The 15439-nt window shown below is 42.7% G+C and overlaps 1 protein-coding gene across 3 annotated transcripts in view; it reads right to left on the minus strand.

The window, feature by feature from the left end:
- Nucleotides 1-8590: 8590 nt before the first annotated feature.
- The window catches only part of DCLRE1C (DNA cross-link repair 1C), a 28682-nt gene continuing 21833 nt past the window's right edge, over nt 8591-15439 (minus strand). For 2 of the 3 annotated variants that reach the window (XM_060779573.2, XM_067468895.1), the window contains 3 exons: nt 13689-13777; nt 12627-12727; nt 8591-9274 (listed from right to left, as the gene is read on the minus strand). In XM_060779573.2, the coding sequence (XP_060635556.2) occupies nt 8700-9274; nt 12627-12727; nt 13689-13777 (765 nt within the window). In that variant the 3' untranslated portion in view covers nt 8591-8699. The other variant, XM_067468896.1, reaches the window with a different exon arrangement.

Consider the following 15439-nt stretch of genomic DNA (forward strand, 5'->3'; position numbering starts at 1 on the left):
CACACACACATATATATATATACCATATAGTCTGGTGTATAAGACTACTTTTTAACCCAAGAAAATCAGGGGTAGTCTTATATGCGGGAGTTGTCTTATACGCGGGGGTCGTCTTATACGCTGGAGTGGTCTTATACACGGGAGCCGTCTTATACGCAGGAGTAGCCTTATGCATGGGAGTTGTCTTATATGCGGGAGTAGACTTATATGCGGGAGTTGTCTTACAGAGCGGGTGCTGAAACTTCCAATCCAGATTGGAGAATCTGTGGTTGCTGCATATGGTGGGGGGAGCTCAAAAATGGCAGTGGCTGTGTCCCTGCCGTTTGCAGCGACTGTATGAAAGCATTAAGGGCGACGCTGTACAAGAATGGTAGAAGAAAATCCATTCATCAGGATTCATGGACTTAATGCGGTCCCGATGGTGAGGTGAAGGGGTGCCTCACTGGGAAGGTGTAAGTGAAAGGCGAAGCAAGCTGCAGGTATCCGGGGCGCCCGGGGTATGGAGAAAAGAGATGGAGTGGCTCTGGGCCCAGACAAACACACCTCTTTTACCTGTCTGGCCTGTCCTTGTATCCTATTACCGTACTCCTCCTCTGCCTCTCAAATCCCGCTCCTGAAGACTGCAGTGAAGTGGTGCAGGTGCGCATGTGCGAGATCTGAGAGGCAGAGGAGTACGGTAATAGGAAAATTACCATATTGAAATCAAATCTGATGCTTTTAAATTTTTTATTTGGTGTGTGTTGGAAGAGGGGTAGTCTTATACGGCGAGTATATCCCAAACTCTATATTTTAACTGGAAAAGTTGGGGGTCGTCTTATACGCCCAGTCATCTTATATGCTGGAATATACAGTATATATATATATAGATATACACACACACACACACACAGAGTTTTCCTGACAAAATTCTATCAGCCTGCGTCTTGTTTCATTTTGTTGTCCCAGACCATGCTTGCCTGTGATCCCAGTTGTCATTTGACTTCCCACCTTGGCATTCCAGTCTCCTGTAATGAAAATAATGTCTCTTTTTGGTGTATTATACAGTAGGTCCTGCAGATCCTCATAGAACTGATCTACTTCTGCTTCATCAGCAGCTGTGGTTGCGGCATATATTTGGATTACTGTGATGTTAAAAGGCTTTCCTTGCACTCGAATGGAGATCATTCTGTCATTTTTTGGATTGTATCCAAGCACTGCTTTAGCAACTTTCCTATCAATTATGAAGGCTACTACATTTCTTCAGTGTTCCTCTTGTCCGCAGTAGATCTGGTGATCACCAGAAGTGAAGTCATAGAATCATAGAGTTGGAAGAGACCTCATGAGCCATCCAGTCCAACCCCTGCCTAGAAGCAGGAATGTTGCATTCAAAGCACCCCTGACAGATGGCCATCCAGCCTGTTTAAAAGCTTCCGAAAAAGGAGCCTCCACCACACTCAGGGGCAGAGAGTTCCACTGCTGAATGGCTCTCACAGGAAGTTCTTCCTAATGTTCAGATGGAATCTCCTTTCTTGTAGTTTGAAGCCAAGTGGCCCATTCTAGTCCATTTCAGTTCGCTGACTCCCAGAATGTCTATCTTTAGTCTTGACATCTCATCAATAATGACATCCCGTTTGCCCTGGCTCATAGATCTTACATTCCAGGTTCCTGGGTTGCAGCTAAACATAAAAAACCCAATATTATGGCAACAAGAATTATTGATAACTGGCAAATAGAGGGAGAAAACATGGAGGCAGTGACAGACTTTGTATTTCTAGTTGCAAAGATGACTGCAGACGCAGACTGCAGCCAGGAAATCAGGAGATGCTTACTTCTTGGGAGGAGAGCAATGACGAATCTCAATAAAATAGTGAAGAGTAGAGACATCACACTGGCAACGAAGAACCGCATAGTTAAAGCAATGGTATTCCCCATAGTCACCTACGGATGTGAGAGCTGGACTATAAGGAAGGCTGAGCAAAGGAAGATAGATGCTTTTGAATTGTGGTGTTGGAGGAAAGTTCTGAGAGTGCCTTAGACCACGAGAAGATCCAACCAGTCCATAGTTCAGGAAATAAAGCCCGACTGCTCACTGGAGGGAAGGATATTAGAGGCAAAGATGAAGTATTTTGGCTACATCATAAGAAAGGAAAGCTTAGAGAAGACAATGATGCTGGGGAAAATGGAAGAAAAAAGGAAGAGGGGCCAGCCAAGGGCAAGATGGATGGATCATAGAATCAAAGACTTGGAAGAGACCTCATGGGCCATCCAGTCCAACCCCCTGCCAAGAAGCAGGAATATTGGATTCAAATCACCCCTGACAGATGGCCATCCAGCCTCTGTTTAAAAGCCTCCAAAGAAGGAGCCTCCACCACACTCTGGGGCAGAGAGTTCCACTGCTGAATGGCTCTCACAGTCAGGAAGTTCTTCCTCATGGTATCCTTGAAGTGACTGGATTGACCTTGAAGGAGCTAGGGGTGGTGACAGCCAACAGGGAGCTCTGGCTTGGGCTGGTTCATGAGGTCACGAAGTTAGAAGCGACTGAAAAAATGAACAATACACACGCACACCTTATATATGCCTTATTAGACATTATTCGGTATACGTATCATGTGTAATAGGCATTTGCACGGATTCGCATTGGTTGGTTCCCTTCGGCCACTCCAGCTTGTTTGGAGGGTCATAACGGTAAGGGCTCAACCGCCATGTTTTTTTCTGCTCAAAATGTCCCATTTGGGAGCACGTGGCGAATTCTTCCTTAAGCCCGTTGCTCAATCCCAGGCTCCTTTGAAAGGAAGATGGGAAAGGGTCCCAGGAAGGATGCTTCCTTAACCCCATTACTCAAATCCAGACTCCTAGAAAGGAAGAAAGAAAAGGAGCCCAGGAAGGATGTTTCCTTAACCCTGTTCCTCAAGCCCAGGCCCTCTTGAAAGGAAAGGATCTCAGGAACAGGAAGGGGAGTCTCGTAAGTTCCCTATTCCCACCAATGGGCCAGATCCCTCAGCTGCTTAGCCAAAAACAGTTTTTTCCATTAGCCAATTTTCGGAAGGTTCCTGAAAAACGGATCTGGGTACCCAACAAAATTTGGATACCAAAAACAGATGACCCTCCAGCTGAATTGCACAAGCTTAGTGTGTAAAATGCCTCCTAGAACATAGACAGAATTAAACACTAAACATTTCTTGGAGATCCATGAAAAACCTTTGCTTCAAATAGGACTCTGGATACTTCATTAAAAACGCCATAAGAGCTATTTATTCAAACCAAAGTGCAACGGTAATTGTTAACGGCCTAGAATCAGACAAGATCAAAATCCAGAAAGGTGTGAGACAGGGCTGTCCCCTGTCCCCACTTTTATTCATATTAGTATTGGAGATTCTGTTGGAAGACCTAAGAGAAGACAAAGAGCTAGAAGGTCTGAAGATCAGCTCGGAGGAGTATAAAGTGTTAGCCTTCACTGACGATGTTGTGTGTATAATAGATAATCCAGCGCAAAACACCACTAAATGGATAACCAAGATCGAGACCTTTGGTAAACTGGCAGGAGTTAAAATAAATAGGAACAAAACAAAAATGTTAACAAAAAATGTAACGAAAAAAGACAAAGACAAAATTTTCGCACACACAGGAATAGAAGTAACAAAAAAAATTAAATACCTAGGTATTGTGATCTCCTCATCGAATAGGAATTTATTCAAAGAAAATTATGAGAAAGTCTGGACGGAGATTAAAAAAAAATTGGAAAACTGGAAATATCTCAAACTCTCTCTACTAGGTAAAATAGCAGCCATAAAAATGAGCGTGCTGCCCAAGCTAATATTCCTATTCCAGATGATCCCAATCATCAAAACGAGCTTATGCTTCAAAACATGGAATAAAGTCATCTTAAAATTCATCTGGGATGGGAAAAAACATCGGATAAATTTTCAAAATCTCACTGATGCAAAGCAGAGAGGAGGGCTGGCTATGCCGGACCTACAAGTCTATCACGAAGCGTCTGCTCTACTTTGGACCAAAACGTGGGCCACCCTGGATCAGAAAAAGTTGCTAACGCTGGAGGGTTACGATATCCGAAGAGGATGGCACGCATACCTGTGGTATGAAAAAGCGGCCATCGAAAGAAACTTTACAAATCATTATATCAGATCTTCGTTATTGAAAACCTGGAACAAGTACAAAAGTCTGTTTTACAGGAAAACACCGACATGGATATCACCAGTGGAGGCCCACCACAAAAGAGAAATCCCCAGAAGTAAGTGGCTCAGCTACAAGCAACTGATCATCAAAAATAATGGAGAATGGCAATTGAGACCGCTAGAAGAACTAAAAAAAGAAGACAAGGGTCTGAGCTGGCTCCATTACCTACAGATTAAAGAACACTTTAAAGTAGATCTAAAAATGGGCTTTAACGAAACCGACACATGCTGGGATCTTGTGATGAAAAAAGATAAAAAATTGATCAAGATACTATACCAGAAACTACTCGAGTGGAAGAACGAAAAGGAGGTGATCAAAGAAAACATGACCAAATGGGCCAAAGACATCGGCCACTCAATACTACTCGACGAGTGGGAGCAAGTCTGGAGAAACAAACTAAAATTCACAAAAGCAACTAACTTAATAGAGAATTGGTACAAGGTATTTTACAGGTGGCATCTAACACCAATGCAACTGGCTAAATTTAACAAGAAAAATGATGGGATATGTTGGAAGTGCAAAAAAGAAAACGGAACCTATTACCACCAATTCTGGCAATGTGGGGAAGTCAAGAAATTTTGGAAGATGGTACACAACCATACTCAGAACATTACTCGCTCCAAATTTGATATGAAACCTGAAACTTATCTACTGAACATAACGAACACAAATTTTAAAACAAGCCAAGAAAGAACGCTCTTTTACTTATCCGCAGCAGCCAGAATCTTAATTGCAAAAAAATGGAAAAACAAGGAGATCCCTAGCAGCAGAGACTGGTTTGAAAAGCTGATAGAATTCAGGAATCTAGACAATCTCTCGCAAGCCTTAGAAAAAGAAAAAGAAAATAAACAAATAAACTGGAAAGACATTGAAGAATATATTAAGAAACAAAATAAATTAGATCTATAAGGTGCTACAGCTAAGAATCAGACTTAAGAAGGTTAAAGAAGAACAGATTTAAGGACAAGATGATACTTTCCTGCAGACTGAACGGGAGTCCGACTACTATCCTTACCCCCTTACCCCATCCCTAGACCCCCCCTCTTCTCCCTTTCCTCTTTCCCTCCCCATCTCACTCCTCTCCCACACTACTTGCCGATTTCCCACCCTTTCTATCCAGCATATTGTTCCCACTCTTTCACTGTATTAAGAAAAAACCCAAAAAAACTAATAAAAATAAAAAAAAATAAATAGGACTCTGCGGTGGAAATGGTTTGGGAACCCCTGAGAAAGAGAATACAAAAGGGACAATAAGTCTTCTACCAAACTGTTTGAAATCATCATGTCTTCCATGTCAAGCAGCCTCCATCCTACAGCTATACTGCTGTCCGCATATGTTTTCCCTGCTTTCAAGGCGTTGCAAACTCTTAAAATGTTTTGATGACAAAATACAGCAGTTTTCTGAATTGTGAGGCAAGACTAAGCAAGACATATAACACTTTAGTAACTGGTTAAAAAATTATTTAAACACATATTGAATTATCTCAGTAGGCAAATATTATCAAACCTTTTAGCATTATGGTGCTAAACAATGTATGTAACATAGTAATTCAATATAGCCGTTTTCTAACTTTTGAACGCCTGAATGCAGTACTATTTCGCAAATTGGGGAAACCTTTCCAGGTTGTTGCTTTCAGCCATTTTTTAAATATCAAAGAATGCCTTTGTTCACAAGTTGGAAGGCACAGCAACAGATGAGGAGTCTGGGGTTTCAGAGGCACTAAGTCCATGATGGCGAACCTATGACACGTGTGTCAGCACTGACATGCGTAGCCATTTTTGATGACACACGGTCGCATGCGGCCGCATACAGAGAAGATGGGGCCGCATCCCAAGAAGGACATTTCATCCTCGGCTCCTACACCAGCATTTTTCTATAATGCTGAGATATATGGCATTATAGAAAAAGCAGGTAAGTTAAATAATTAGTTTTGGTTTATTAAATACAGTTATATATTACAATAATATATTTTTGTTATTAAACTATAAATATCATGAAATTATGTTTTTTTCTCCAAGTGACACCCCACCCGAGTTATGCTAGTTTTTTTTGGCAAGTATTGACACACCAAGCTCAAAAGATTGCCCATCATTGCACTAAGTGAAGCTGAACATGGACCACTGGCCTGGATTCATGATTCAGGAAGGCCGCTCTCTATTACAAATAGAAAACCTGATGGATTCACCTCTCTACAATCAATGTAATTTTTAGCTATAGTTTTTCCTACATGTGGTCTAACTGGTCTGCTTTAGGTATCTTCTCATGAAGGTAGACCTGGTTAACTGAGTCTCAAGACTGGATGACCATTATTTACTGATGTCTCATGCTAATTCTGTTTGCCTACTCTTTTTCAGAGCGGGTACAGTCTTCCATATTTGTGGATTTCATGGTTGTAAATTTGATTAATATGGTCCCAAGTAAGATTTAGGTTCCCCAATACAATTCTATGATCAATGTCTCCAGGCCAATGGCCATAGTTCTGCTAGAGGACCTAGAGATTCTTATTATTTATTTAAAATATTTATATTCCGCCCTTTTCACCCTGAAGGGGACTCAGGGCAGAGTACAGCATATACACGGCAAACATTCAATGCCAGGACACAGATTCACATACAATACATAAACATTAAAAAAATGTCAAAATATTAAAATACACCATTTAAAACTGTCCTAGCCAAATCAAATCCAATTGGCCCTGTCACCTTTCCCACTGCCGCTTCATTGCCCTGTCCCGAAAGCTTGGTCCCACAAACAAGTTTTTACTATCCTTCTAAAGGACAGGAGGGAGGGGGCCGACCTGATCTCACCAGGAAGGGAGTTCCATAGCCGGGGAGCAATCACCGAGAAGGCCCTGTCTCTCATCCCCACCAATCGTGCCTGTGACAATGGTGGGAGCTCCCCAGAGGATCTTACTCTCCGTGATGGTCCATTAGGGGGAGATGCCTTCGGATAGGTAATTTGGGCTGGGGCCGTTTAGGGCTTTATAGGCCAAGCCAGCACTTTGAATTGTGCCTGGTAGCAAACTGGCAGCCAGTGAAGCTGGTGTAACATGGGAGTTGTATGCTCCCTGTATGCCGCCCCAGTTATTAACCTGGCTGCCTCTCGTTGGACTATTTGAAGCAGGGGTCCCCAAACTAAGGCCCGCGGGCCACATGCGGCCCGCCAAGGGCATTTATCCGTCCCTCGCGGCCTGGCCTGGCTTGACGCAAAGCCCCTGGCTGCTTGCAAGGCACAATTCCCTCACCTGCCTCGCGCTGCCTGTCAGGTCTCTTCCCGGGAGGTGAATTCAAATGGAGGCCGAGGCCTGGCAGGCCCTCCTTCTCGGGCGCTGCTCTCCCCTCTCCACCAGGATGTGAGCTTACAAGGCCGCCTCCCTTTCCCTCTCCCATCCTCTTGTGCAAAACACACCGGTTCCACGTAGCAGAACCAGCCCAGGCTCCTGGGGCTGAGGAGGAAGGGAGAAGAAGGCAGGAAAGGCCCAGCGAGGAATTCTGAGGTGGGTTCTTGTCTTGGTTTTATCTGAGTCCACACTGCCATATATTCCAGTTCAAAGCAGATATGGTGGGATTTTCTGACTTGATATTCTGGGTTATACGGTTGTGTGGAAGGGCACCCAGGTCCACACATCTCTATATCCCAGAATACCAAGGCAGAAAATCCCACCATATCTGCTTTGAGCTGGGTTATCTGAGGCAAGGGAGGCTACACCGCACTTCCTGTTCTCGCATGAAGCCCTCGCCACTTCCATTGCTTGCCAGGCCCGACTGGCAGCGTGAGGCAAGTGAGGGGATTGGGCCTTGCAAGCGGCGAGGGGCTTTGTGCGAGGCCAGGCTGCGCAGTGCAGCCTCCCTTGCCCAGCTTGCATGATGGGCAGCGCGAGGTAGGTAAGTTGCACCGCGTGGTCTAGCCTCGTGCAAAGCCCCTCGCTGTTTGCAAGGCCCAATCCCCTCACTTGACTCGCGCTGCCAGTCGGGCCTGGCAAGCAATGGAAGCGGCGAGAGCTTCGTGTGACTGGCAGCGTGAGGCAAATGAGGGGATTGGGCCTTGTGAGGGAATTTGCACAAGGCCAGGCTGCACAGTGCAGCCTCCCTTGCCCGGCTCACACGATGGTGTGGCTCTCCAATGGTCTGAGGGACAGTAATCTGGCCCCCTGTTGAAAAAGTTTGAGGACCCCTGATTTGAAACTTCCGAGCAGTCTTCAAAGGCAACCCCACGTAGAGTGCGTTGCAGTAGTCTATTCTAGATGTAACGAGAGTGTGGACCACCATGGCCAAGTCTGACTTCCCAAGGTACGGGCGCAGCTGGCACACAAGTTTTAATACCTCTCTAGGAATCTCTTAAAAGTTTTTTCAACATTATGTATTTTTTTCCACTTTCATATGGGATCTGTGTCCTTAAGTGCCACAAAGTAAAGGCTTGAGTGTATACTCATTTAATGGGTTCTGACTTTTCATTCCACACTTAACATTTCAAAAGTGTCTGCATTGTTTTCTCTAGAAAGTGTATAAAACATTGCTTTGTCTGGTCACCTCTTGAAAGAGCTGGGCTCAAGATTCCTTCGTTCATATGAACTAATGAGTAGAGTATCTTCTTGGCTGTCCCATCCTTGACTCAATTGTTCAGATATATGAGTTGACTGAGAAGAGTTTTGGGAGGAGATATGAGTCGAGTCACTGTCACTAAACAGACTTGGTGAGTCTGGCTCGGTTGGATCTGTAGGGGGCAGAACATTGTCCTCATGTTCAGAAGTATCTGTATCTTCCATGTTATGCTGAAAAAAGGTTTCCCATTTGGGCATTTCCAAATTACCCAGCTGTACACCTTCATTTTGCTTAGAACTTGGTTCTGAATGGGCCAGTCCAACTTTGGGCACTCCTCCTTTGGGCATCCAAAACATCTCTTTCTCAGACTCCTCCTCATCATCATCTTCATCATTGGATTCTTCACACTCCACAAAATTTACTTTCACAGAATTAGGCATTCTGTTTTCGTGATTTTGCACTAGAGATTTGTCCTCTGGTGTATCTCCTGGCAGCAGTTTAGGAAGCTTGGATCTCACAAAAATTAATTCTGTATCAAAGAGATCATTACCATCACCACCTGTCAAAACAAGAAACCATGTTTCAGAGACGACATCAAGAAGACATGAAACCACTCAATGCATTCAGAATGATGTAGTATCTATTATCTGGTACTGAATAAATGCAAACATGGTGTGTATGAAATTACATGCTTTTTCGCAAATAAATGTCTCCCCTGAAGATGGCCAAAGCAGTGGTTTGCCAGAAACCTCTTAACTAGCTGTACTAATTATCCCTATAGAGAAGTGGTTCCCAACCTGTAGGTCCCCAGGTGTTTTGCCCTACAACTCCTAGAAATCCTAGCCAGTTTACCAGTTGTTATTATTTCTGGAAGTTGAAGGCCAGAACATCTGGAGACTCACAGGTTGAGAACAACTTCTATGCGTGACCGCATTTCTGTGTACGAACCCACGCAATCTCTTCAATCATCTGGAGAGGCCCTGCTCTTGCTCCCGCCCCCTTTGCAGGTGCGATTGGTGGGGATGAGGTAGAGGGCCTTCTCAGTGGTGGCCCCCCGACTCTGGAACTCACTCCCTAAGGATATCAGGCAAGCCCTCACATTGGCAGTCTTTGGGAGGAGCCTGAAAACGTGGCTGTTCCAGTGTGCCTTCCCTGAATAAGGAAATAATTCCCAGCAAAATGTCCTCTGAAGCACTTGGTTCTGAATGGGCCAGTCCAACTTTGGGCACTCCTCCTTTGGGCATCCAAAACATCTCTTTCTCAGACTCCTCCTCGTCATCATCTTCATCATTGGATTCTTCACACTCCACAAAATTTACTTTCACAGAATTGTCAGATTGCTCCCCCTTCGTTTCTTTTAAAACCCTTCTATCATACATGATGTACAGGAGTGGATTATAAATTGTATGATTTTAACTGTATTTATGTTTAGATTGGCTGCAGTAAGGCTGGAGCGGCCTAAGTCAGAGGAGTCCTCCATGTGCGTTGCCATGGAGACCGATGCAGGAGAGAGGGAAGTGGGAGGAGCTTAGAGGTGAGAGTTTGAAAAAACGACAGTTAAAAATCAGTTAGGGTTTAGGTTTAGAGGAGTTAGGTTCAGAGGAGTGAGGAGTTGGGAGAGAAGGAAAGGAAAGGTGGCGGAGTGACTTGTGAAGCAAAGCTTTGAGGCTTTGAAAAGCTGGGTTTGGCTATTGGAAGTTTCTCAGGCTAGTGAGAAATGGTGAAACAGAGCTGGTATTCTTATAGTCTAAGGAGAGGCTAAAGAATAGTTTACTTAGTATTTGATCTAGGGAGGATCAAACAAGGGAAACATCCCTGTATTGAAACTTTGTCTGAAACAAGTGCTCTACGTCAGAAAGATACTGTGTTACTTGAAAGAATGAACTGTTAAAGTTACAAGTATTATTCCAAGTGCAACAAGGAAAAGTTACATCTTGCAACCACGCGCTGTGCACTTAATAAAATTGTTAACTTTTATTTGAAATTTGCCTCAGCTCCGTCTATTCTGTGTCCAAAGTGCCATTTCTCACAATATTACAACTTACCTCACGTGGTGGCAGAAACGCAGGGGAAAGTAACCAAATAAAACTACATTCTTCTCTCCAGTCACGCTACAGTATATACAGTGTAATTACTACTAAGTTATTACCTTCTTAATAAAGGAGGAGGTGCAATTGAACAGCCTCCCTTCCAACTTGATGGTAAATTTGGTTCCTAATCGGCAACCTCCATTGCAAATCGGCCAGTTCTTTTAAAATTGGGAACTGGGGTAAAATCTCCTGAATACTGGTTCCTTTCAAATTGGTGGCAACAATAAATCATCCCTCCGCTCCCTTGCTTCTTTTCACATGACCAGCATTTATTTTTTAAATTTTAAACTATTACATTTGGCCTGGCCATATGTTTTTAAATCCTTGTGTGTTATTGTTTATATGTGATTTATATTAATTGTATTGTTTTTTGTTTATTGCTTTTTTGTTTTATTGATGTGTTGTCGGGCTTGGCCTCATGTAAGCTGCTCCGAGTCCCTTGGGGAGATGGTGGCGGGGTATAAATAAAATAATAATAATAATAATAATAATAATAATTATTATTATTATTATTATTATAGAGGGAGTCTTCCCTTGAAATGATATATCCTCTTGACTGCCTAGATCAGCATATGAAAGAGTTTGGTTGTACTGTGTCTGAATACAAAGGGAGAAGGGGTCATGTACAGGCAAACTCTAGCTCAGAAAACAACATTCTTGAAAGTCGAGAAATTTTATTTAAGAAATGGAGTTGATCCCAGAACAAGGCTGTTGTGAAGCCTGAAGGACAAACAGATATGGAATACATATATAAGTAAAGCAGTTCAATATTTATGGATGCTTCCAATTATTTGTCAATTAACAAAATCACCCCTCTTTTGTCCCATTTGCCAGTTAATAAAAATACTCCAGGAGTTATCCATTCTTTCTCTTTGGACTAATTCTCTCACAACAACAGCATGGCACCTTCTGGTTGTTACTCACTCTCAGCAACTGGCGTACTCCCACCAGCCCCAATATAATAGTATGGTCAATAGCATGATAAGATGTGGCATTCAGTACAAACGTATCATAAATACAACCACCTCAAAATAAATAAAAATAAACCATCAAGGACCAAGCGCCAGTCACTTTTTCCCAGACAAACCTTCATGATAGAAAAGAACTTCAAATGCCACCTCAGAGTGAAGCTGAGATTAAAATGGAATCTTAAAAGATATGGCAAATTACACAGATGGGATAATGCATGATTCTATAGTTGAAGCTACAATTTTTGCCTCCATTATTATTATTATTATTATTATTATTATTATTATTATTATTATTATTATCTTTATTTGTACCCCGCTAGCATCTCCCGAAAGACTCGATGCGGCTTACAAAGGCCAAGGCCTCAAAACACAACATAACAATACACAACCTAAAGCAAATTAAAAAAACAGTTAAAGCATTTTTAAGCAACAAGCAATAAATAATACACCAAAACACAATTAAACTGGGCCGGGCCAGAGTAATGGGTACAGAATTAAAAGAGCTGATGTGACAGGTGATATGTAAGGATTATAGGGTAAGTGCAGTGTGCAGCAATCTTAATTCTAATATAGTGCTTCTGGGACTTGTTATTGCAGTTTTCCTATTCTGGAAAGGCACATCGGAACAGCCAGGCCTTCAAGTTCTTTCTGAAGACTGCCAATGTAGGGGCCTGTCTAAGATCTTTGGGGAGGGTGTTCCAGAGTTGGGGGGCCACCACAGAAAAGGCCCTGTCTCTCGTCCCCACCAAACACGCCTGTGACGCAGGCAGAATCATGAGCAGGGCCTCTCCAGATTCACGAGCAGGGCCTCTCCTTTACCACCGTCATCTGAAAACAGCATCTCTTTTACCTGAATCTGTTTCATCTGACGTTCTGGCTCTCTTCAGCGTCCCAAGTGGTTTATACATTGGTTTGTTTCTTTGACTGTACATTCGGCACAATGGTTTCAAACTGAAAAGAACAAGCAAAGGAGTCACTTTGGAGTTTTTGATCCAGAAATTGCTTGCTTTCTTTGCATTATGTCCTCCTGAAATAAGATTCAAAGCAGGAGATCAGATGTTGAAAATGTTTAAAGACCATTAAATAATACATTCAATTGCAAACACTATTTTTTAAGCACTAAAATTTGAAACAATTAAAATACACAATGCACATTGAAAAAGCATTCCCAGTTACACATCTATATCCCCTGATCCCCGTGATATTTTTGTTATTGTTTTGCTTTGCTATGAGTTATTTATTGTTGTATTATTGTTGTTGTGTTTTTTGTTTCTGATGTATTTGGGCTCGGTCTCTTGTAAGCCGCACCAAGTCCTGCGGGAGATGGTAGCGGGGTATAAATCAAGGTTTATTATTATTATTATTAAGGCTGAAGGCCTGTTTAAACAAGAAGGCCTTTGTTTGCCAGCAAAAAGACAAGAGAAAGGGGTCAGATTGGATGCCCTTTTAAATGGAAGTTGCAAAGCCTAGGGGAAGCCAATGAGAAGGCTCTCTTCTGCATCCTACTGTCAAAGGCCTTTATTCTGAGATGCATTTTTTAAAAATAGTTATGCAGAAAGATGCTATTTGATAAGATTTAGGATGCAAAACAGATGAATTCAAACCCAACCAAGGTATAAAGCAAGCACTGTCATTCAGTACTTCCCCTTTTTCAAAGTATCCATGCACTTCACAGAATAATCCCTTCTCCCTATGGCCCCTTCTACACTGCCATATAATCAATATTATCAAAGCAGATAATCCACATTATCTGTTTTGAACTGGATTATCTGAGTCTACACTGTTATATAATTCAGTTCAAAGTAGATAATCTGGATTTTATATGGCAGTGTAGAAGGGTCTTAAATTACTAGATGTCAGAAAGGTCAACATTAATAGAGGACCAAAGCAATGCAACAAAAAAGACACTTACATTTCTATAACTCTCTCCTCTGTTGCACCTGTTGGAATAACATTGGGAAACACGTTGACAGGGCAAATATAGCTCACAAAATCCTGGATCTAGAAGCAGTAGTAATAGAGGAAGAGGTGTTATTAACTTTCGGAATTTAAAATCTTACAGAACTTTTCAACAATTTTGAGAGAAAAAGAGCATTTCTTTTTTATGTATTGTCAAAGGCTTTCATGGCCAGAATCACTGGGTTGTAGGTTTTTTCGGGCTATATGGCCATGTTCTAGAGGCATTTTCTCCTGACGTTTCGCCTGCATCTACGGCAAGCATTCTCAGAGGTAGTGAGGTCTATTGGAACTAGGAAAGTGGGTTTATATATCTGTGGAATGACCAGGGTGGGGCAAAGAACTCTTGTCTGCTGGAGCTAGGTGTGAATGTTTCACCTGACCACCTTGATTAGCATTTCATGGCCTGGCAGTGATGGGGCAATCTTTTGTTGAGAGGTGATTAGCTGTGCCTGATTGTTTCCCCTCTGTTGTTTTGCTGTTGTAATTTTAGCCTGATCATAGCTAATGTCTCAGCCCGGTCATAGCTAATTTCTACATGGAACACTTTGAAAAACAAGCCCTGGAAACAGCAACAAAAAAGCCCACGATATGGTTCAGACATGTGGATGACTCTTTCACCATTTGGAGCCATGGAGAAGAAGAACTATACAGGTTCCTGGACCATCTCAACAGCATCCACCGAAAAATCCAATTCACCATGGAAAAAGAAAATGAAGGAAGACCTCCTTTTCTAGATGTCCTAGTCATCCGTAAACAAGATCAACAATTGGGTCACACCGTCTACAGAAAAGCCACACACAGAGATAGATATCTACATAAAAACTCCAACCATCACCCAAGTCAAAAAAGAAGCACCATTAAAGCCTTGGCAGACCGTGCAAAAAGAATCTGTGAACCCCACCTCCTCCAAGATGAACTGAACCACCTCAACTGGGCTCTACAGGCCAATGGATACTCCACCTCAGACATCAGAAGAGCTGCAAGACCAAGAACAAGCCACGAGAGTAAAGTTTTCCAGAGGAAAAGTGTTCCTGCCATACATCAAGGGAACCACTGACCGCATTGGGAAGCTGATGAGGAAACACAACATACAATCTACAGACCCACCAAGAAATCCAACAAATGCTACATTCAGCAAAGGACAAGAGGGGTCCTCTCACTTCTGCAGTAGTCTACCGTATTCCATGCAGCTGTGGACAAGTCTACATAGGGACCACCAAACGCAGCAATGCCCAAACACGCATCAAGGAACATGAAAGGCACTGCAGACTTCTTCAACCAGAGAAGTCAGCCACAGCAGAGCACCTGATGAACCAACCTGGACACAGCATATTACTTGAGAACACAGAAATGCTGGACCACTCTCACAACCTCCATGTCAGACTACACAAAGAAGCCATTGAAATCCACAAGCATGTGGACAATTTCAACAGAAAGGAGGAAACCATGAAAATGAACAAAATCTGGCTACCAGTATTAAAGAACTCTAAAATTACAACAGCAAAACAATAGAGAGGAAACAAACAAGGACATCTAATCACCACTCAACAAAAGATTGCCCCAGGCACTGCCAGGCCATCAAATGCTAATCAAGGTGGTCAGTTGAAACATTCACACCTTGCTCCCACAGAGAAGAGTTCTTTGTCCCACCCTGGTCATTCCACAGCTATGTAAACCCTTTTTCCTAGTTCCGACAGACCTCAC

The sequence above is a fragment of the Anolis sagrei genome, chromosome 5 (genome assembly GCF_037176765.1).
Source record: "Anolis sagrei isolate rAnoSag1 chromosome 5, rAnoSag1.mat, whole genome shotgun sequence".
Classification (NCBI taxonomy): domain Eukaryota; kingdom Metazoa; phylum Chordata; class Lepidosauria; order Squamata; family Dactyloidae; genus Anolis; species Anolis sagrei.